This window comes from Paramormyrops kingsleyae, chromosome 2, assembly GCF_048594095.1.
Source record: "Paramormyrops kingsleyae isolate MSU_618 chromosome 2, PKINGS_0.4, whole genome shotgun sequence".
In the NCBI taxonomy this organism is placed as follows: Eukaryota; Metazoa; Chordata; class Actinopteri; order Osteoglossiformes; family Mormyridae; genus Paramormyrops; species Paramormyrops kingsleyae.
Genome location: NC_132798.1, coordinates 18,014,886 through 18,038,202, shown reverse-complemented (window position 1 = coordinate 18,038,202; position 23,317 = coordinate 18,014,886). Strand labels below are relative to the sequence as shown.

Genomic DNA, 23,317 nt, shown 5'->3' with positions numbered 1-23,317 from the left:
ATTGACGATTTAAGAAAATGTTTATCCATTCAGGTGGTAGGTGGTACATGGAGAGTTTTTGTTGCCAAATGTTGTGAGGACACCCTGACTCAATAGTTCCTTCATACTTCAGCTGTGGCACCAAAAGCTGCAGAGATGGTAAGAACACACACAAGTGATTGGAGTCAAAGCATAACTTTTCAGGATGCTAGATCAACTTGAAGTGACACTGAGACCACATTCATAGGCCACATTCCATTCAACCAGAACTTTATGATGTACATTTTGGACACATCAGCTTTACTGGAGGAGGGACAGTTCCAAAAAGAATGTTTGATCATCTTTCAAGAACAAAAATGTCCATTTTCGCTCAAGCGTTCCCTGTTGTGCTTTTCAGAAGAGAGATCTTGGCATTGTCACGCCTCACAAAACGTGAACAAAAGTCCTTTGGATCCTGATAAGATCAACGCACTCATCAGTATGTCTAAACATGTTACAGGAAAACTTGTGTATTTTTCAATACACATTATGCTTAAATTGCTTCCCATTATCACAAGATGTGTTCATCACAAGCTTGCTTATTCTTTTATTGTTGATCAGTGAAATAATGTATAAATCATCATTGAAGTATGGAGAACCTATTGAGTCCCCAGAGGGGGGCGCCGTCCAGCACCCCATCCAGAGTCTCCAAGGAGGCCGGATACTCCGAGCTGGTGTTCAGTGCATAAGCACAGACAACATTCAGAGCCCGTCCCCTGAGACGCAGTTGAACGTAGGCGACCCTCTCGTTTACTGGGGTAAAACTAGCACTGAACCGGGGGCTATAAGCAGACCCACACCTGCCTGGTGCCTCTCACCATCGGCAACTCCTCTCCAGGAGTACCAGAGCCCGAGCCGTGCGTTGTGCTGATCCCGATACCTATACAGTATCTCTTTACCTCCCACATTTGGTCACTGATGATCAATCTGCCGTGGCCCCTGCCCTTGACTGCCACCCGATCTACACTGCACCTGACCCCCACGGCCCCTCCTGCAGATAACTGGCACACAGGAGGGTGGATCCATGTACCCCTTTCGGGCTACGCCTGGCCAGCCCCCTGGGTAAGGGCCCGGCCAACAGGCGCTCGCCCCCAAGATTCTCCCGTAACCTGGCTCCAGGGAGGAGCCCTGGTATCTCCAGTCCTGGTGGGGTCACCTCTCCCTTGAATGCAATCCTCATGGGGGTGTTCTGAATCACACGTAGTCTGGCCGCTCACCGAGGACCAATTTGCCTTGGGAGTCCCAACCAGGGACGATTGCCCTGACTGTAAAGCTCCTAGCATCACAGAGACATGGGGAGCCAGAGCGGGAGTATGTTAGTTAAATTATGCTAGTTATGTTAGTTCAGTGACAGTTAATTCATTGATGTTATGCTTGTTATACCCAGCAAAAATCCCAGTGTCAAATTAACATTTACAGTGTTTATTGACAGCTTACAGTGTTCATTTGAAACCAGTTGCACTCATAAATGCTGTAGATGTTAATTGAACACGCAGGGTTTTACTGTGATGTTCCAAAATCATTTAAAAATTTGCATGAGATTTTGTTTTGTTTTTTTCTTGTTTTTTTTTTACCCAGGGTACTTTAGCCATGATGTTGTGTAAGCACATTTTAAAACATTTTTTCGGTGATGAAATTGTAATGCACTGTAGGCTTAATAAACAAGCACAAAAGATTTGTGAACATTCCCAGTATTGGTCTTATTTCTTTTTCATGTGTATTCTTGCAGTGGGTGTCCTTCAGGGCTGGCAGCTGGTTGACTTAAGTTTATTCAATGGGAAAAATTGGCCAGTAGCATAAAGAGAGACGTGTGGCACTCATACTATTTATGTCTTTTTTGAAAATGTCGTAAATAGAAGCCAAATGAGAGTCAGGGTCACAATGCAGAGAAGGTCAGGAACCTGGGAGGTCAGTCCCACAGGCAAGGGGATCGTGGCGGGAATGGGACGGATCTAAGGTGGCAGATCGGCCGGATGAGAGCTAGACGGGAGACAGAAGTTAGTATGCTCAGTAAGTTCCACGCAATCACTGAACAATACCTGACATGGAATGCAGGGCAGAGTATGATTAAATAGGGAGTCAGCCAGACATTTCTACTCAGATGCGGCTGCTGCTACCGCTATCTCATCAGGGGGCTGTAACACTGTACAGAAGGACCCAAGCACAGCTATTTGGAAAACACTTTTTAACTACAATCGGTCCTGCTGCAGCTTGCCTAATGTATTGCCCTTTGTTTCATCACCTTAATGATAAGAGAGTCCTGGCAGGCTTGTGTTCCTCAAGCATGCCATGAATATATCTTACATACAGTATATCAAATATATGTAAATAGTAAGTGATATTTTAAAGTCAATTCTCTGATGAACCAAAGTGGTATGCTTCCTCTTCTTGGTCTTTGTTAAGATTCTACCAGCATCCTTTTGGTTAATCCATTGATATTATTCTTGTTATACCCAGTTGGAGCTGTTTATGGTTTTCTTGGGAAGCCCAGTCAGGAGTCTGACCAACTTGAAATAAAAGCATGGATGAGTTTCTAAAGGTCTCACTTAGAAACAACGGCTCTCCTTTTAAACCCTGACACTTGGATAGGAGGTACAGTGCAGTCACCCATGTCACCTGAGTTAGTGGTTCGCATTTTAAGTAATTGAAGGGGGTCACAGGATGATTTTCTTAATATGCTAAAAAATATTTTTCCGTGCCCCCACCCCTCTGTTCAGCACACTTTCTCATAGGGGCCCCTTCGATGTCGGTAATTTAGGTCAGTTCTCAAACATTTTTGGATTCCAGACAGTCAAACACTGTATGTTTACTTACAGCCTGTGTCTTGTCACACCCCCCCCCCAAAGGCGCCACAACCCACAATTTGAGAAATACTGACATAACTAACCACAACTGACAGCACCTATGTTGTTTCTGTCATTTTACGACAATCATTATTTTATCATTTTATAATGAGGTGCTGCTGTAGCCCCCCTGCAGTTAACACAGGGCTGGGGTGACATAGCTCATGCGTTACATTAGTTAATTTTTGACTCACATTGAGGGCGTGGGTGCAGAATATGCTGGTCCAGACAAAAACCAGTCCCGGTAAATAAGTCACGTAACTTTATTGTTTTATTAACAATTAAACAACAATTACACTTATTACCCTGTTCATTATACATTTTTGTTTACTGATTAACAATGCATAGCAACAGGCCGTAAATGAACATAGTGTTCTGGAATCCAAATCATCATCAAGGTATATGTTTATGATATTGTAAGTTTACTGACAAAGGACAGCAGGTGTGGAGATGTAAATATAAAAACCATGTTAATATAAAATCCTGTGTGACTTTTTTACTCATAGATAAGCAGTCATCCTTGTCAGCATAATTTTCCTTGGTTTTCGAAACACCTGTCTGTTGATGGTTTCCATGGAAACTTAACAGATTTGGTGCTTCCAGTGAGTAGCCAGAACAGATGTTCTATCCTTATAAGGACTATGTTTTTAAGAGCACAATGGAACATTATTAAATGCTAATTGAAATTATTTTCTTCTGAAAAATTAACTGTGACTACTTTGTTTTATTATATTTTGTTCATTAGCCGTGGTATAAGTGGGATAAATCACTTTGAGTTTTGTGCGGTTATATGTAAATAATCATTTCCAACTTGGTGTAACGTGGCCTTACACAAGGCGGCCGGTAGCCAAGTTGGAGCTGATTTTTAGACTCAAAAAAGGTAGCAGGTAGATTCAGTTTGTTTTGCATATGCTTGCTTAGCTAACAAGGGATAGGAAGCCAATTCCAGAAAGTATACGGCACAAGGCTGGATGCCAGTCCATCGTAGGACATACACACGCTCACATTGTGGGAATGTGGTAGGAAGCCTTTGTGACACGAGGAGAACATGCAAACTGCACACACACAGCAGAGATTCAAACAACTAACCCTGAAGGTGTGAACCACTGCACCACCCCTATTTGTACATAATATAAAAGTCATTTGCTTTGACATCAAATTCCTGATTATCTTAAAGTCATAGAGCAAGAGGCCTATGATGTTTCTACTAACAATATTCCTTCTAAAAAGCATTTGTCATCTTTTGAAAGCTAAGGTGTGGACCAACTGCAACATGTTAAAGTGATTCTAGGTCTTATTTTCAATGACAGATGGATGACTAGGAAGTTACAGGGGCAGGAACTAAACAGTCAAGGAGGCACAGATGAAAAATACCACAATACACTAACAGGGATCCAAAGCCACGTACAAGGGTGAAACACACAGCACTAACAGAGCTATGGCAACAACAGTGACCAGCAAAGGAACAGGACATGGGCAGGTACAGTACTTATATACACAAGGGACAGGTGTGGCCTATTACAAAATGAAACACTGGACACTAAGAACAAATTGGAGGTACAAGGAATTGGATTACAAAACATCATTACGGAAATAAATGTAAAAATGGACAACTATGAACAAAGGCATAAAACAAGAACATATACAGAAATACAAGCGCAAGACATAACTGACACAGGGTATACCAAACTGAATGCTGAGGCAGAAAATACAGAATATCTAGTATAACTGAGACAAGCGTCAAAACCACAAGAGTGAGGATGTGTGGTTCACATTCATATGCTCAGCCCATTCAGCTAAGCAGCAGCCCCGGAAGAAGGTGAAAACATTTTGGGACTGAAATGTACTAAACACATGGGATGGGATGGCCAGTGACACCTGCTGGCCAAATGAGGACACAACAGACAGACTAGGACAAGATGGACTAATCTTGACAGTTAGGCACATTGCATTTCTTCCTCATTATAAATATCTAGGAATTTGACTAATTCGCCTTCAAAGTACCCATCGAAAACTTGATGCTGGCAATTAGGCTATTTTTCTCAAAGCAGCATGCTTTCCAATTCCCTGTAAAGAAGGTTGATGAAGCATCATTACTCTTGGTTATTGACTATGGAATAATTTATAGGCAGTTGCCTTTCTTGTCCATCATACTATTTATCATTAATCTCTTGAGTTTGTCACAGGTGATTCAGGTACTGCTCATCACTGTGTTGTATATAAAAAGTGGGTTTGGCTAAATCTGAAACTGGCATGAAGTCCATCTCTTGATTTAGATTTGTCAGGACGACACTGTAACAACTATGCTAATGCTGTAGCTGTACAACATCATTTGAATTTATATGCAAATCATTGGGCAAGTTAAAAAAGGCAACCAAAATTTTGTTTCTTCTGATGTTACCTGGCGAACACTGGGGGCGCTGATGAGTGTCATGTTTATTGACTTCTTCGGGGCTTTCAACACTATAGATATTACTGCTGAGGGAGACGCTGGGAGTTCCCTGAATAGGACAAGCAGTTTCAGAAAATGAATGGATGGATGGATGGATTTGATTTAATTTTATTACAATTATCATGCCAGCGATTTGATTCAATTCCATAATGCATCCTCAGTTTTCTATATTAATGCACTTGGCTGTGCATTCGTATGCTTTCATTGATTCATCTCTTATTAGTGCTATGGCAACATCAAAATGCTGTTAACGTTCACTGTTCTAGTATGATTATGCATTTGAGTGACAGAGGGACAAATGAAAAATCTAAATATTTTACAAAGTATATTTCACAGCCATATTTCGCAACAATGTTGGTGAGACAATTATCCCAAAAGCACTTTCTACAAAAAAGTCCAGTTTTCTCACAGTCATTGTTAACTATTTATTTTGTCCATGTCTTAATGTCCATGTCATGAAATGTCATGTTTATATCATGTATATACAAGGATGACCCAAAACATTATGACCACCCCCCCTGTGAAGCAGACAATATTGACTGTGCTGGTGCATGAAAAGAGAAGTCAGACGTGGAACTAATTCAGGAAGCAGAGGTTTATCATTGCAGGCAGTTCAGGTCAAAACCAAACCAGGCGAGACAATATGCAAAATGTCAGGCAAAGGCAGTGGTGAGGAAACAGGTGAAGGACAGGCGATTAGCGAACAGGCAACCAAAGAGTACGGCAAAGTCAGGATCAAGGGGCAAAGGGAAATCAGATGAACCAGGAAGACTTGGAAGCATTTGCTGGGACAAAACAGTCCAACTCTCAGAAGCAGAAAAGAACTTGTAACTGTCCTATATGCCTCTGGAAGATAATTAATCTGCAGTAGGTCTGGGTACTGGATTCAATATCAACCTGATAGGAGTGAGATATGAAATACTATACAGCAGCTTTCCATACATTTAGAATTAGAATTAGGTGATCAGTGGTCATTGTTGACACACCACAGCACAACAACGGAATGTGTCCTCTGCATTTAACCCATATGTGACATCGTGACATAGCAGGGGGCGGCTAACTCAGCACCTGGGGAGCAGTGCCTTGCTCAGGGTATCTCAGTGGTGCCTTGCTGGTCGGGGATTCAAACCAGCAATCTTTCAATTACAAGTATGCTCCCCTAACCATTAAGACACTGCCCACAAAATATGATTACCTGGGATATATGGAGAGATATTTAAAAAGTTCTAAATGGGACACAAATAAATAAAGAGTCACTGGAAACAAACTGTGAAAACCACTAAAGAAAAGGCCAAAGGCTTGTATGCCAAAATCATTCTATTTGAGGAACATATGGGCATGTTCCTTTAAAGCAAAAGCAGCCTGTCTCTGTCAAAGCACAAAAATGACTTCTGACTGAAAAGAATAGTTGAAAATTAAAATGGACAAGCCTAAAACGACATGTCAAATGACATGTTTCAGAAAGACTTTAACTTAAAGGTATGTGCCAAATCATAAATTAGACTTGTTTTATTACATGACCAAATATCATTACATGACAAAAATAAGATAATGAAAAACAGTGTGTAATTAAAAGCATGAAGCATAATAAAAGCAATTTATTCTTGTATTTACCTATGAATACACCAAAATGTTTTGTCCACACTATTCCTTCTGCAGTTCTAATATCCAAACAAAAATAAATAAATTTTACCTGCAGACTTTTAGTTGCTTTTATTTGCATTATCCAGGACATTTGAAGAAACATAACTAACAATATTCTTTTAACTGAGCAGGTCACATGTAATAATACCTGTTACCTCTTCATATAGTTTGCTTTCTATTTGTTTTTATCTATTTTGCTTCTTTATAACATTATTTTGTGCCACCATAAGCTGTGTACTGAAAATGATTTTTGTGAGAATAAAGCCCTGCTTGACTTGACATGTTTGCATTAATGTGCTGAAGTACATCATTACCATGACTGACAATGCACCAAGATGGCGGCACGAGGCCATCGTGCAATTTTGTTGCCACCCTCCTAGTGGCAATGCAAACAAGAATCACTGGTAATCCCTGAGCGGTCGGCATCTGTTGGCAGGAATCCCTTGGGGGCATGGTTGCCATGGAGGCAGTGACACACGAGGATATCCCCTAAGCAATCAAGCAAGTGGGGTTCCAGTTTGCATGCAGAGGCAGATCCCATGTGGATAGCTAAAATCTTTGACTCACCTGGAAGGTGGGCACCCAAGACCTCCAGTTTCATTGACAGCGGCACAAGAATTTATGAGGTGATAGGACCATGACCTGCTCCTCCAACATGGAAAACAGCAGGGGCTGTAGCCCAGACAGCACTGAAATGGGTACAGACCTGTAGCAGAAACTGGAAGAGATTTAGGAGCATATTCAGCTCACGGTAAGTAGATACTCCTGATACCAGGAGAGTGGGAAGCCAAGTAGCAGAGCATCGTCCCCAAATCCTGGTTGCCCTCTCTGTCTATCCATTAGTTTTTGGGTGAAACACTGACGAGAGGCTGATGGCATTACCGATCAATCAGCAAAATTCCCTCAAATACCAGGACTTGGAAAATCTCTGACTTTCTCACTGAGAACAATCGCCTGGACCCTCTGCTCCCAAACCTAGATGCTTGACTGAGACTGCCCTCATCGCTGATGTGGGCAATGAGAGCTGCAAGAGCTGCATCCCAGTTAATCAATAAATCCTCCTGGCAACAATTTTTTCAACTTAGCATGACAGAGAATGCTCTGCCTTGGGGTGCAGAGGTATCTTTGATACATCAGGTAAAAACTGGTGTTCCCCAAGGCTCTGTCTTTGGCCCTCTACTCTTCTCTATTTCTATTACCACTCTAGATCGGATCATCCAGTCTCTTGGCTTCTCCTACCAATGACATCCAGATCTACTTGACCTTTTCTCATGATAACACCACAGTCTCTGCTTGGAACTTTGTATGGTTGGCTGATATTGCAACCTGAATGAGGAACCATCATCTCCAGCTTAACCTTTCCAAGACTTTGGAAGAGTTTCTTTTGATCTCTACCAACTCTACCATTCGACATGACACCACTGTTGAGCTTGGATCATCCACACGGTCTCTATAAAGGTCTGCTGAGAATCTAGGGACAACATTAGATAGCCAGCTGTCCTTTGCATAGCACATACCAGAGCTCTCTCAATCTTGCAGATTTACGCTGTGTAACATCAGGAACATCAGGCCTTTTCTGTTAGTATGTAGTTCAGCTTCTAGTCCAGGCACTTGTTACCCAACAACGGCTTGTGCTATCAGACAACTGATGATTCAAAACACAGCAACACGTCTGATATTCATTCAGCCAAAGCATTCGCGTGTCACACCCCGCCTGGTCTCTCTATACTGGCTTCCTATTGGCATTCATTTCCTTGGTACTAGCTGACAGGTCCATTAATGAACAGGCACCAAAAGGCTCCTTATGACCTATGTCCCATCTTGCCCCCTTCGGTCACCAAATCATCACCATTTGGAACTCCTTTCACCACTTCAGAAGTACCACCCTAGATTGTTCTTTTCTGTGGTTCCCCAGTGTTAGAATGAGCTGGCCCATCTGTTCCATGAATTCCTTTATTGACCTGATTGTTCTTTGAATACTCTTATGCAACATTTACTGGCCCTTACATCGTTTCCTTAGGTTCTTACTTTAATTGTTATATATAGTTGTGTAGAGTTTTCCTGCTACAAAAATTGCTTACACTTGTACCTGGGCATTCACTGTCAGCTCAGCCGAGCTAAACTTGAGCCCAGTTGACTTCATGACAGCATGAATGTTTGCAATTTGCCTCACTGTTTGTCATTTTGGATAAAAGCATCTGCTTAAATGTGTAAATGTAAATCGTGCATCTGGTTAAGTAATCCTTGATACTTGGATGAGGATCCCTGACAAATGTCACGGGCTGCTCATTTTATTTTCATAGTTATATACTCCTAATGTTGCTTATCTTAATGTCATTATTCTGTTTTCTACCATAATTTATTCATTGTATTGTTGTTTGGATTTTATTTCTACTTTATTATTGCTACTACACTGGACCTGGGTACCTCATTTCATTCCCTTCATGTACAACATGTTTTGGTATGACAGTAAAACACCCTGATCCTGATCCTGATCCTTATCTTCTCCGAAATCCCATTTGCTCTGAGCCGGCTTCCCCAGCCACTATTCAAAACCAGCATCTGATATTCAGTGGCATACTTTGATATGGACCGTGGTCCCTGCCAAAACTGTAATAACTCATGAGCTGCTTCTCTGTCATTCTTAGAATGAATCCCTTGGATTCAGGGAGTGACATCAAAGGGAATCTCCAGGCACGTCAGTAACAATTAACTTTCTTGGAAAAATGGTGCGTCTCAAAGGGGGGGGGGGGGGGGGTTGTCCAGGAGGGAGTAACGTAAAAGGGGATCCCCAGGCAGGCGTGTGGCAATTAACTTTCTTGGAAAAGTAGTGCACCTCAAAGGATAAAGTATGGTCATGGTCAGCCATAGGGAGTACCTACAGTACCAAGAGTGGTCTGAGGAGGGAACAACCACGAACCGCCAACAAGCTGTTGGCTAAGACTCATCGATGTGGAATGTGACGAAGGCTATTTCATCTGGTATGAACCAACAGAAGGGCTGTGGCACAAATCGCAGATCATTTTAAAGACGGTCACAGGAATAATGTGTCATGACACTCAGTGCATCAAGCCCTGCGGTGTGTTGGGCTGCGTAGCCGCAGGCCGGTTAGAGTTACTCATGCTAACCCCCTCCACCATCAAAAGCACCCACAATAGGTACAAAACCATCTCAGGACTTGCACTTGTGCAATCGGTAAAGGTCGCCTGGTATGACAAATCCCATTTCCTGTTGAATCATGTGGACCACTGGGTACGTGTCAAGCATCTGTGGGATGCATTGAACTGACAATTCCCAACACCCTGTCAGTGGGTCACAGTTTTACTCTCCTCAGACCGCTCTCAGTTGGCACTTGCCACAGCTGACCATCAACACCCCACAAGCCTTGTGGTTTTGGAGATGCTCGGACCCACTTGTTTGGCCATAACAATTTAACCCTTATCAAAGTCACTCAGGTCTTTATTCCGGCTCATTTCTTTTGCATTCAACACATCAACTATGGGTATCGAATGCTGGCTTACTATCTGATATATCCCAGACTTGCACATATGCTGATTTTAACAAAATAATCAACGTTATTCACATCTTGTGGGGGTGGTCATAATGTTTTGGCTCATTGGTATATATCTCAATATTTATATTCTATTACTTTTCATCTCTACTATGACCAGAGAGAATGAAATTTCACCGTCATGATTGATTCATGTATCAAATATCTGAAGTTGACAATAAAACATACTTAGATTTTTGATGTGTCTAGTTGCGTTTACTGTCTTTAGGGCCAATGACCGTTGATGTTAGAAGTTTGTGTCAAACGTCAAATTGATTTTACATATTTATTTTACTCTCTTTATCTTCCACTTGACTAAAGATATGTAGCCATTACTTGTGAGAAAATCTGCAAAAAAAAGCAGAGGATAATCCATCCATCCATTTCTGTAACTTCTTGTCCTCTTCAGGGTCATGGGGGGTCCAAAGCCTATAGGCACAAGGCAGGGAATAACTCAGGATGGGGGGCCAGTCCATCATAGGACACACTCACACACCTGGGCACCTGGATGCGGCAGATGGATGGCCATTCCCAGAGGGTGGGACTGGACCATGTGTCTGCCTGGGGGGGATTTCACCATGTGGTGAGGACGTGGCTGGAAAGATGGGCACTATGGAGGACCAAGAACACAAATAAAGGTTATTTTGAAGTTACTGTATCAGTAGTACAAACACAGGAGCACAGATGAGTCCTATTAGTCATACTGCATACCAGTTAGCGGTATGTGTCAGCTGTGAATGAGGTAACACTCAGCACTTTGGTATGTGATATTTCAGAGGTTAAAAGGGCAAATGGTCTGTTAATGAACTGCAGATGCATCTTGTCACAAAACCTGCAAAATTATTTGCTGTATCCTAGGCAACAGTCTGAAAAAGCATGTCAACATGAACAAAACTGCGTTGGCAAAAAAGAACAGTGGACACAGGTCGAATATCACAGACAGATATATGTGGAAGCTTAAGAGGATGGCTGCTGAACACCTCAGAAGTACAGCTTCAGAAATGAACTGAATATACCCTATAACTCATTATAAAATATATATGCTGTGGCGTCATGCAACTGTAATCTAAGATGGCGGCAGTTTCATTGGACCTATTGATTTCTCTGGGGCTTTGCAGAACAGCCAAGGCATATATGAGCAAACACAGCGCCAGGCAAATTTAAGAGCAGTTTTATGAAGCTCAAGATGAACTCAAGCACCTTTCATACCCCCTCCACTCAAACACCAAACATTATACAGACATCCCAGTACACTGGGATGCAGAGGGTGATCCCACCCCATATGAGCTCCTTTGGTATTAATAAACTGTTAAGTATTTTTGTTATTCTGTCTATCCCTTAAACTCCCCCACCCTGTAGGTTCCCTGTATTTCTGACTCACCATGGGTGCCGGGAATACGATATACAGTCCCCTCCAAAAGTATTGGAACAGCAAAGTCAATTCCTGTATTTTTGCTGTACACTTAAAACATTTGGGTATGACATCAAAAGATGAATATGAGACAAGAGATCAGTATTTCAGCTTTTATTTCCAGGTATTTACATCTAGATCTGTTAAACAACTAAGAAGATAACATTGTTTGTAACGGAACACAAAGTTTTTAGGTGAGCAAAAGTATAGGAACAGATAGACTTAAGATTAATTAAAGTGAATAATACTTAATATTTAGTTGCAAATCCTTTGCTTGCAATAACAGCATCAAGCCTGCGACCCATTGACATGACCAAACTTTTGCATTCTTCTGTTGTGATGCTTTTCCAGGCTTTCACAGCAGCCGCTTTCAGTTGTTGTTTGTTTTGGGGAGTTTCTCCCTTCAGTCTCCTCTTTAGCAGGTAAAATGCATGCTCAATAGGGTTTAAGTCTGGAGACTGACTTGGCCAGTCTAAAACCTTCCACTTCTTTCCACTGATGAACTCCCTGGTTGCTTTGGCAGTGTGTTTTGGGTCATTGTCTTGCTGCATGATAAAAGATCTCCCGATCAGTTTGGTTGCATCTCTCTTTAAATTGACAGATAAAATGTTTCTGTAGACTTCTGAGTTCATTTTGCTGCTACCATCATGTGTTACATCATCAATAAAGATCAATGAGCCCGTCCTAGAAGAAGCCATGCAGGCCCAAGCCATAACATTAACGTGCTTCACAGAAGAGCTTGTGTGTTTGGGATCATGAGCGGATCCTTTCTTTCTCCATACTTTAGCTTTTCCATCACTTTGGTAAAGGTTAATCTTTGTCTCATCAGTCCATAAAACTTTGTCCCAGAACTTTTGAGCCTTGTCTCTGTACTTTTTGGCAAATTCCAGTCTGGGCTTCCTATTCTTATTGGTAATGAGTAGTTTGCATCTTCTGGTGTAGCCTCTGTACTTTTGTTCCTGAAGTCTTCTGCGAATGGTGGATTGTGATACCTTCACTCCTGCCCTCTGGAGGTTGGTGGTGATGTCACTGACTGTTGTTTTAGGGATTTTCTTCACCGTTCTCACAATGTTTCTGTCATCAACTGCTGATGTTTTCCTTGGTCTACCAGTTCGACGTCTGTTGCTTACAACACCAGTGGTTTCTTTCTTCTTCAGGACATTCCAAACAGTTGTACTGGCTATGGCTAATGTTCATGCAATGTCTCTGATTGACTTTCCACCTTCTCTTTGTTTCAAAATTGTTTGCTTTTCTCCCATAGACAGCTCTCTGGTCTTCATGTCGGTTACACCTTTTTAACTATAAATGCAGTCTGCACAGGCAAAACCCAAAGCTGAAACTGAGAGTAGACATTCAGTACTATTTATTGTTTAAATAATCAATGTAATAGGACACACCTGGGCAATGAAACACACCTGTCAGTCACATGTTCCAATAATTTTGCTCACTTGAAAAATCCAAAAAATTTGCGATTGGTGATTTATTTTCACGCCATCTTAATCTTTGACTCCTCCCATCAAGCACACAAGAAGCAAAAAGAAAAGTGAAGGAAAAACCAAAAAAACCTCAAAAAGGAACTAATATAAATAACCATCAAACAAAAGGAAGCACCTGCAAAAATCAGACTTAACTGTGGCCTCTAGTCCTCACACATCTGAGGATCTCCAACTCCTAGAGTGCACAGGTAGATGGGCCCAACCAAACAAACTAACCCCTACCACCATTCTATAAACCCTTGTCCCCACCCCTTTGATTGGAAACTACCATTCCCCTCCGGCCACAAGGGTAACATCCTACCAAAAGGGACAAAAGGAAAATAAGATGGGGCTACAGAAATAGACACCCTTTCCTATCAACCAGGACACTACAACAGAGGTAGGAACTAACAATTCACAAAAAAAGCAGTAAATATAAATAAAAGGCTCTGCATAGTTTCCACTACATGTGTACGCCCATCCGCTTCCACACTCGCCGATCCTGCAAACAAAATATCTTGGGAGAAAAATGCAAAAACAATAATTCACTGCTGGGGTAAGATGATATTATTGTCCCCTTAAGACAGCGAGGACACTTCCATACACTCACAGAGGGAGATACAGAGCAGGAAAAAGGATGGAAAGAATTTGACTAAAGAAAGCCAGAAGACAATGGAGGAGAAAAACCAAAAACTCCCAAGTAGGGAGAAAAAAAAACATGAAAAACCCCCCTGGGCATACTGACATTACTGAAAAAACAGCCAAATCATGGGTCTTAAATGTCTGCTGTGAGTGGAAACAACAAATAAAGCTCCTTAAGATGATACGGTACACTATTATTTACAGTTAGTTAGTTTAATTGTCATATGTTTTAATATAATACTTTGGACTCAAACTAAGGTTTTCACAACGGTATATTAAGAACAATATACCAAAGAACAATTAGTTTGTTCATTAACAGCGATACTTCATTAATGCCCATGGGGATATTCTTTTCACCCCATCTTCATGAGACACACAAGCATGTGAAAGAAGGCTCAGCCGCCTCACTGCACCTAAGGAGCTATTGCCCAATGGCTTTGCTCAAGGGCCCACAAACATGTGGCTGTTTAGCCAAGGCTGGGCTGGAACCAGCAACCTTCTACTCACAGGCACAGAAGATTAGCCCGCTGACCTTATCATAGATCCCAGACCTGAGAGCAAAAATGACGGGTCGTGCTTTGAATCGTCCTTTTCATGGAAATGAAATGATATGCCTACAAAGAAAATAAATAGCTTTTCAGTTGTAAACAGAAAAAACTAAATCCTTTTTTTGCTAATGATAACATTCCAGGTTTGTCATCACAGTGAACAAAAGGTGTGTTCTCTTGTCAGGTTCTACATCAATAAGCACTGAGCAGCAACACAACATGACTCAATGTCTGTGTTGTGGTGATACAGACGCTTTTCCCTGGCAGGGCAGAGAATGGTGGGTAATAAGGGGGTTTTCTGAAGCTCCTGAGAACATATTGTAGCTGACATGTCCAAGCATCACTATGTATGATGAAAAGATTTCTGAGATCACCAGGCACAAAATTTAGTTGCTGCTTTAACCATAAGTTCTGTATTTTACATATATAGCAGACGTGTCTATTGAGTGTGTGGCTCAGTGGGCAAAGCCTGTGTGCCTGTAATCAGAAGGTTGCCAGTTCAAACCCATCCTCAACATGTCTGTGGGTCCTTAAGCAAGGCCCATAAACCCCAGCTCCCTGGGGGCCACTATGGGTGGCTGCCCTTTGCGGACAACTTACTCTACAAAATAGAGTAAATTGAGGGAGGCGTAAAGACAATTTCCCCATGGGGATCAATAAAGTATTGATTATTAAAGCAATGTACTACTGAGAAAGCAGGGCAACCACTCTGCCTTCCACAGGATTTGAACCGCCGACCTTCTGTTCATACACAAACCTAATTTGCTAAGCCATGCACATCCCCTGTATATTTGTATTCTTTGCCTATGTTTTGCCATATTCTTGTGTTGGCAATACTGTTTGTTAAGGATATTTCACATACAGTCGTGGAAAAAGTAGTACACCCCATAAAATATTTAGTTCTTTAATAAGAAATATCAACATATCAGTATTAAGTCTTCTTTCAAATTATATTTGTAGATAAAGGTAATGTAATTGCATCATCTATGCAAAAACAAGAAACAAATTCACTTATTTAACAAGAGAAATTAATTAAAATGCTAATTACCACCCTATGCCCTAATACCTAGTATTTCCCCCTTTGGCTGAAATAACCTCAATGAGGCATTTCCTACAGTATAACCATCTATCAATCTCTGACACCGACTGGCAGAAGACTTTCCCCACTCTTCAATGCAGAATTCCTCAAGCTGTGTAATGTTTGAAGGGTGTCTTGCATGCATGTACAGCCCATTTCCTCCTGTCTCCTCCCTACGTTACCGTAACAAGCCATGCTGTTACATGTTTGTCTTGCCTCTCATGCCTAACGCTTGTGTTAATCACTTCCACCTGCCTCTCATTATCTGCATCATTAGTAATGTATTTAAGTAGTTCCCAGTCCTGTGTCACTCAGTCCAATCATTGTTGCTTGTCAGCAGCCCCAGATCCTTTATTTATTGGAAATAAAGTCTCCTAGGGGGGTTATTTCCTAAAATGAAGCTACATTTTGGTCGTTCCTTCCCCAGCCAGCATGATACAGTCATTTTGAGTTGTTCTCAGCGATAGTGAGACTAAGGCCCAATCCCAATTCTATTTTCTACCCCTTTGCCTACCCCTCACCCCTTCCCCTTGCCCCTTGAAATGAAGTGGAAAGGGGTAGGGTTAAAAAATTTCCCCTAAGAAATGGGACACCACTACTACACTGTTATACGTCATCATCCATTGTCACTACCTCCTAACGTTACGTCAGAGGACATGCTCCGATGTTTATCACAAATTCCAAGATGTCGCCGTCAGCATCGTAGCATGTAAAGATTACTCACTCCCAAAGTTTTTTTGCGCCGTATTTGGACTTTAAAAAAAGATGTTCGTTTTCACCGTGAAAACGTATGAGCCTTCGGGTTTCCTCAGCTGTCCCTATACAGAATATAATTTACAAAAATGTTGTCATGTTGCAATAAGTACGAATAGTGTAAGCACCGTTCATTTACATGTACACATATGTCCGTAAGCAAAACAAAACAACGCGTTACAACATGCAGTCAGTTACCGGGTAACGTTATATGACATAAAAATATATTTCCTAATATTGTGCAATCAGTGCTATCCGCAAGCAAACTTTAGCGATTTTTTTTCAAACGTTTCTTTACAGAACATCACCGTAAACACAAACACAAGATTGATGGTAATATACATGTAATGAAAAAATGTCATAAAAATCCTTATTAATGGCAAAAATTACTTAACATTTATGGGTCTGCTTGCTCGAGTGGGCAGCCATGTTGTAAATTTCTCTTAGCCCTTCGTTTGAAGTGAGGTCCCGAAAAATCTTCGTTTCGAGGGCTATCTAGCCCTTCCCCTTACCCCTACCCCTCCAATCAAAAGAGAATTGAGACACCCCTACCCCTACACGTGAACGCGCCAAACGGAGGGGTAGGGGTAAGTGTAGGGGTAAGGGGTAGAATTGGGATTGGGCCTAAATTGGTCCGATACTGAAATGTATGCTTCTTCGTTCACAACGGCACATTTTTTGGATTGACAGTTGTTTGTTTACTGTGTTATTATGTCTTTGCTCTCAGAAGTGGACAGAGCACAGAGTGAGACTCGAGTCAGTTCCTGTCTGCGTAACTGTAAGATGATTGGTAAAATGCAACACTCTGTAGTATTAAAGAAAACGCATGCTTAGATGAATCGGTCAGGTGGTGCCTGCTAGCGTGTGCCTTGTGGTTGGCTGTCATCCTGGCCAGGGTGATCCTGGGTCATGCCCAGTACCTCCAGGAATAGGTCCATCATGAACCTTTACTGGATAAACAGTTATAGACGGATTACTTAAATGTCCACATGATCAATATAACATGTCCATTTCCTGCTTACAGAGAACTTAATGCTATTATACCATGGCATAGAACACATGACATTACCCCACCCTCACTATGTCTTATAATAGTTTGGGACAAATGACCAAAACAAGATTGCATTGATGTAGCCGTTTGTTGTATTTTCATTTGATAGATTCAGTCTGGGTTCAGACAGTGTGGTCACACAGAAGTTCACACCTCATTGCACTGTTTGGTAGGTCCCTCACAGATGTACTCTTCAGTCTCCCAAAAATTAGAAAAATGCTTTACTTGCCCAAGCACTTTGACATACTTCTTTTGCATATCTGATCTTCTCCCCTTTAAGAAATATACACCCACACAGATTGAAGGTGGGGTCTAACACAGTGTTAGTCACTCACCTGGTACTCCTGGAACATTTTTTGGTGGGGGGAGGGGCTCTTGCTCAAGGATCCAATATAGATATGACTATTCAACCATGGATGGGATTTGAACCAGCAACCAACCAATCACAGGCACAGAGCCTATAATCCACCAAGCCATACCCCCGCCCCATGGTTCATCCCTGTCAATAGCCTGAAGAAGAACAGTGGGCTGGATGAATCTGGATGAATATCATTTCAGCTTTCCGGTCCTGCTGCCTTTAGTTCAGTAAGCGGCTGGTGCCACCATATGCACATTTGTATTTCACCTCTTCTGCAAATTCCATATTGCATGACAGATTGTGCCCGTGACCTGCAGCTGGGCACCTGTTGTTGGTCGCAGACCTAATAACTAACTGAATAATCACTGAGTGACTGTGTGATATGACTTACATTTCCGTCCTCATTGTGTTGATGTGCACAGCACTCCTCCATTGCAAAGACGTACGTGTCGCATTAACTACTCGTTTAGGTGCATGTACGACGCTTGGAATGAACGCGGAAAACGCGTGGCGGGCGTAATGCGTATGTACGACTATGCGTTGTGAGCGTCAAGTATAAATCAGCCCTAAATGGAGTGCTTCTCTCAATGTCCCCATAAGTAAGCGGACTGCACATCTCAAATAAATAAAAAATAAAAAACTTCGGTATTACACGTACCTGGGCGCGTAGCTGGGTAAATAAGGGATGGGATTGCTTTCCTGAGGGGAGCAGTGCCCTGTGACAACATGACCTCCGGTGGCCCCCCTAAATACGTATGCTACTTGGGTCTGAAATGAATTACTATTATTACTATCATTATTATTTACATTTATATATATGGAATGCAATTCTGTGCGTGGGTATCAGGCGATACGGACTCATTGAGTAAAAAGCGAATAACATAAAATAATCTCATCGAAATAAGAGTCTAAACAAGAAATCAGAGTGTTACATATCTGCAAAAACTGTAAAATGTAACAGCAAAACATTGCATAAATAACATCGGTTTTTCTAAATTGTCTTTTGCTTCTTAATGCTGGCAATCTAGTGTAAATAATACTTGGAGGACATTAAGATCAAATGCATCTGCCCCCCCCCTAACAGAACAACTGCCTCAGGCTGCCCCCTACCCTGTAGAAATGGTCTATAGAATCGCGACTATTTCTTCCCCCCAGCCCGTGCTGCTGTACTTCCAAGTTACAGAAAGAACGGAGCCGCAATTCGCGTAGCAGCATGACGCGGCTTAACCCTGGATTTGCGGGACTTTCCATTTGCTCACTATCAGAAAATGAGGAAAATCGCAGCGGCGATGACACTGCCCACATACAATATGCCCGCCCCAACCTGCTTCATAAAGGCAATCAATTCAATGAATCTGTTCCTTTCCTTCGGCAAATTTCCATTTGATGCATTGTAATTGTAAACCTTGACTTGAGATGGCGTTAAACGATAGCGAAGTATCCGAGTTTATTTTAACAGAAAACAACCACAGGGAAGAGACCAGGCGACAGCGATGCAGCTCTCGGCTTGTCATTTACTTTCTGTTGTTTTTATGTGGTGGGCTAGTCGCATTGGGGTTTCTCTTCGGCAGTAAGGTAAATGGCTGTTTGCATCATGTTAGGTTTAATTGCTGTCAGAGATAATATATTTCTTATTTTATTGTTATTTGGGCTATTGCCGATAAGTGTTGCCTACGGGGGAAATGCAGTCAGGTGGACACGTTTGAAACATGACTCTGGATTAATGCTTATAACAGGTGGCACAGTTAATGATAGTGATTGCGTCTGTTTTTCAGTTGTTTTCGAAGCGCACTGAGGTAGCCGCGAAAGAGGGTATGTTGCTCATATCGCCTTTACTATCTACTTTATGCGGCTGACTGTCGATGCATGCGGTGATACTTGCGGCGAGAAGGCTGCTTATCTGCGGCAACGCACGTGTGCGGCTCACGTATCAGCTCCTTTCTCTCATTCAGAAGCCGTGGCGGCTCGCGGCCAGGAAGGCGCGCTCCCGAACGCACATCTTACCGGTAGGTCCCGGAATGCACAACAAAATCATACTTACAGCAGATCGACATCGAAAGAAAAAGTAAAATTGAAAATTAAGGAGCAGTTCATCTTTAACGCTCCAGGTCCTCCTCAGATCTGCGTTTGCATCACCGAACTATATTGCTTACCAAGTTTCTTGCCATGGCGAATGCGATTGACAGAAATGCACTTATCTACAAAATACTTACGAGCTGTTTACTAAGTCCAAGGGTACAAGGGAAAGACAGATGAATGTGATTTTATGGTAAATATCAGTTTGTTTTAATATTTACTTTCTGTTCAGCCTTGTCAGACGTCAATGTCTCATCTACATACCTTCCGTGGGAGTACGAGAAAGGGGATGCCTACCTCCACCTCTTTAGCTACGACGAGGAAAGGCACGCCCTCATTGTCCCTGAGAATGGCAGGTACTCCATCTACCTGCAGGTGACCTACAGGGAGCCGTATAATCACATCTGTCCCCAGAGCGGGCTGATCAGGTTCCTGCAGGCGGTCTACGTTTGGTCGGACAGCTACATGACAGACCGGATTCTCATGAAAGCCAAAGACCACGTCCACTGTGGCCAGGGGGTCAGGACGGTAACCAACACAGGCGTTTACTCGCTGGAGGCTGGGGACCGACTGATGGTATACGTCTCTCTAAAGAACTTGCTTGAAATAGATGAGAAGTCTCTCTATTTTGGGGCGTTCCTTCTTTCTCGGGGGACGGATGCATAGTGTTTGGCGCACGTTTGGCGGAGAGCACTTAGCGGGTCATCTCAAGCGTATCGGGACGGGATGCGTCTTCTGCTGTATGCCATGGACTTTGGGTCAGTTTGGGCTCATTTTTCTTATTGCTTGTTTGTTTCTTATCCAGGATGCTATGCAGTCTGTCGTTTGGTGTGAGCTATGTGTACCCCTGAGTCTTATTTTCAGTTATGTTTTTATAATCCTTTTTACTTTCGCGAAATGCCGTAGTGTAAGGTAAACTACCATTAAAAGAAGCAGAGAAGAGCGCTGCAAGATTTGCACATGAAAACACACACATCTGTATGTCCAAAGGTATTGAGCGCTTGGCAGTCAGTTTTGGTTACTGTAATTCACGTTATAGATCAATTATCCATCCAATCATTTTCTGTAACTTCTTATCCTATTCAGGGTTACAGGGGTTTTGCAGTCTATGGGCACAAGGCAGGGAATAACCCAGGATGGGGCACCAACCCATCACAGGGCACCAACCCATCACAGGGCCCACTCACACATGCATACCTACGTGCATCTGCATGTTTTTGGACTGTGCGTGGGGGGAAGCCCCATCCCAACACTGGGAGAACACGAAAACTCCACACACATGGATCCATGGTGGAGACTCGAACCCAGGTTCCAGAGGTGTGAGACAACAGTGCTAACCACTGTGTCACTATGCAAACCCCGCCCCCCCCCCCCCCGAGCAATATAAATTATATACATAGTAATATATAAATAGTATTATATATTATATAGTGACAAAATCATATTAGGCTACTAAAAATTCAAATGATCGACATTACCATCAGGACTGGCTAACATATGAATGGGGTTTGGGTGACTCACTGTACTAACGGGCGTGGTTTTGCTCAGGCCCAATGAATGCATGTATAGATTTGATCCTTGAGTACAAAAAAGGTTTGTTCCTTGGTGTAACACCTGACCTCCTGACCTGTGTCAGGTCAAATGATGTTTTCTTTTTTACTATGAGAAAATTTGATAAGAAAATACATTTTGAATTGTTTATATTTTTATGTTAATATCACTTTATAAATGGTTTTAAGGTTAAAATGCAATTACAGTACTTTAATATCGCCATTGTCATTGGCTAAATGTACAGTTTTTTCTTTTATATTATAAAATATTGTGAAATATATTTTCTTTTTTATGACTTAGTGGTTGTTCTCTATGCAGTGTTTCAATCTGTCTTCAGATTCTCCCTTTCGATAAGCAGTTAATTTGTTGTCATAAAATATATCAGCATGGATTACATTGTTATTCATTGACATTAACTGCTGTATTCAGCATCGAAGTTTGTATATTATTTAGTAAATTTTTAGTAAACAAAAAGAATTGAACATGGGGTCATTCTTTCAAGATGATAACTTCCGTATTAAGTAATACTTATTAAATAATACAATAGCAGGTTTTCTGTTTTTCAAACATCAGTAAGAGATTTGGGTCACTGGGGCTGCAGGTGCCACAGAGGCGGTGAAATAGCACTGAAAGATACTGTGTTACTTTGCAGACAGACAGAACCTTTGACCAATGGAAGCAGTGGGACGTTCACATGTATACATTTACTTTATGTAAACTAATTTCTTCAGATAAAAGTACTGACTTCGTAATTCAATAATGATAGTAGTTCGGTGTGTTTTTTTTTTTTACCTCCAGATTACCATATAGGGCATTACCATATAGTGCATTACCATATAGGGCATACCTCACTTGCAATGCACTTATTCCACATACAGCTGCTAGTGTGCTGAGATAAGCAGTCCCTGTCTTGTCTTGAGTTATGCAAACAACATTGTAAATCAAAGGTTAAACAGGAAGTGATTTCATCGAGAGCATGCATGCGCACGTATGGGCACACCACACCATTCGGACTGCGAGCCGTAAATGACCTCTCCACAGTGAAACAAGTAATCTGCTTTGAGGTTAGGGTAGATAAGGTTGCAGTCAACCAATGGTCAGGTTACAGGAGCCATTCCTGGCGTACTGGGTCACATCTGGACTCAGTACACACCAGAGAAACTGGGACTTGGATTCAAAACGTGATGAAAGCAAAACGAATGGCTTTGTCATGTTATTTAGTTTTTGCAGTGGATGCTGACAGTTTAGCCACGTGCACACAATCATATGTGATAATGATGCATTATGATGTATGATAATACAGTCAAATACCAGGCCTAAGGTTTACCCAAACTTTGGGGCTTGGAGATGGACTAGTACTCTTCCCTGAATAAAATTAACCTGATAAGTGAAAGTTAAGTTGCTGTGGTTTCCATGTAGGTTGCATCAGTTGCAGGGAAGACGCTCACACATTATGGGCTATTTGGAGCAGCAGTCCTCCACCCCCGGCTGCACACTGGTCCAGGGCCACACATAAAGAATAATAATTTAAAAAAATTCTATTTCCTTGACTGTTGGGAGTCTGCAGGGTTTTATTTTGAAAAAAGACCAGATCATCTCCCCATCACTTCTGTCTGTGCCTCTTTCACAGTTTCAATCATAGGTATGATAAGGTAGATGCAGCGTTTGTGATTGGACATGAGCCTGTATGGGCGCCATATCGGGCAGGTCAACACATGAGTCCCTGATACTAGACCGCTTGGAAAAATGCCACAGGCACGTGCAGCGTACACACAAACAAAACCTCGACAACAGGCATTGTGGGATAACTTTTCACAAATAAGTAACAATTTTATTGTATTTCATTGTTATGTACGTTAGTACACAC

At 41.9% G+C, this 23,317-nt stretch overlaps 1 protein-coding gene across 1 annotated transcript; it reads left to right on the top strand.

Moving 5' to 3' along the window:
• The first annotated feature begins 19,105 nt into the window (after positions 1-19,105).
• LOC111858679 (lymphotoxin-alpha-like) lies at positions 19,106-22,189 on the top strand. The gene is made up of 4 exons (XM_023840637.2): positions 19,106-19,398; positions 19,599-19,635; positions 19,776-19,829; positions 20,132-22,189. The coding sequence occupies exons 1-4, from the start codon at positions 19,240-19,242 to the stop codon at positions 20,563-20,565; spliced, it is 684 nt and encodes a 227-aa protein (XP_023696405.1). The 5' UTR covers positions 19,106-19,239; the 3' UTR covers positions 20,566-22,189.
• Positions 22,190-23,317: the final 1,128 nt, after the last annotated feature.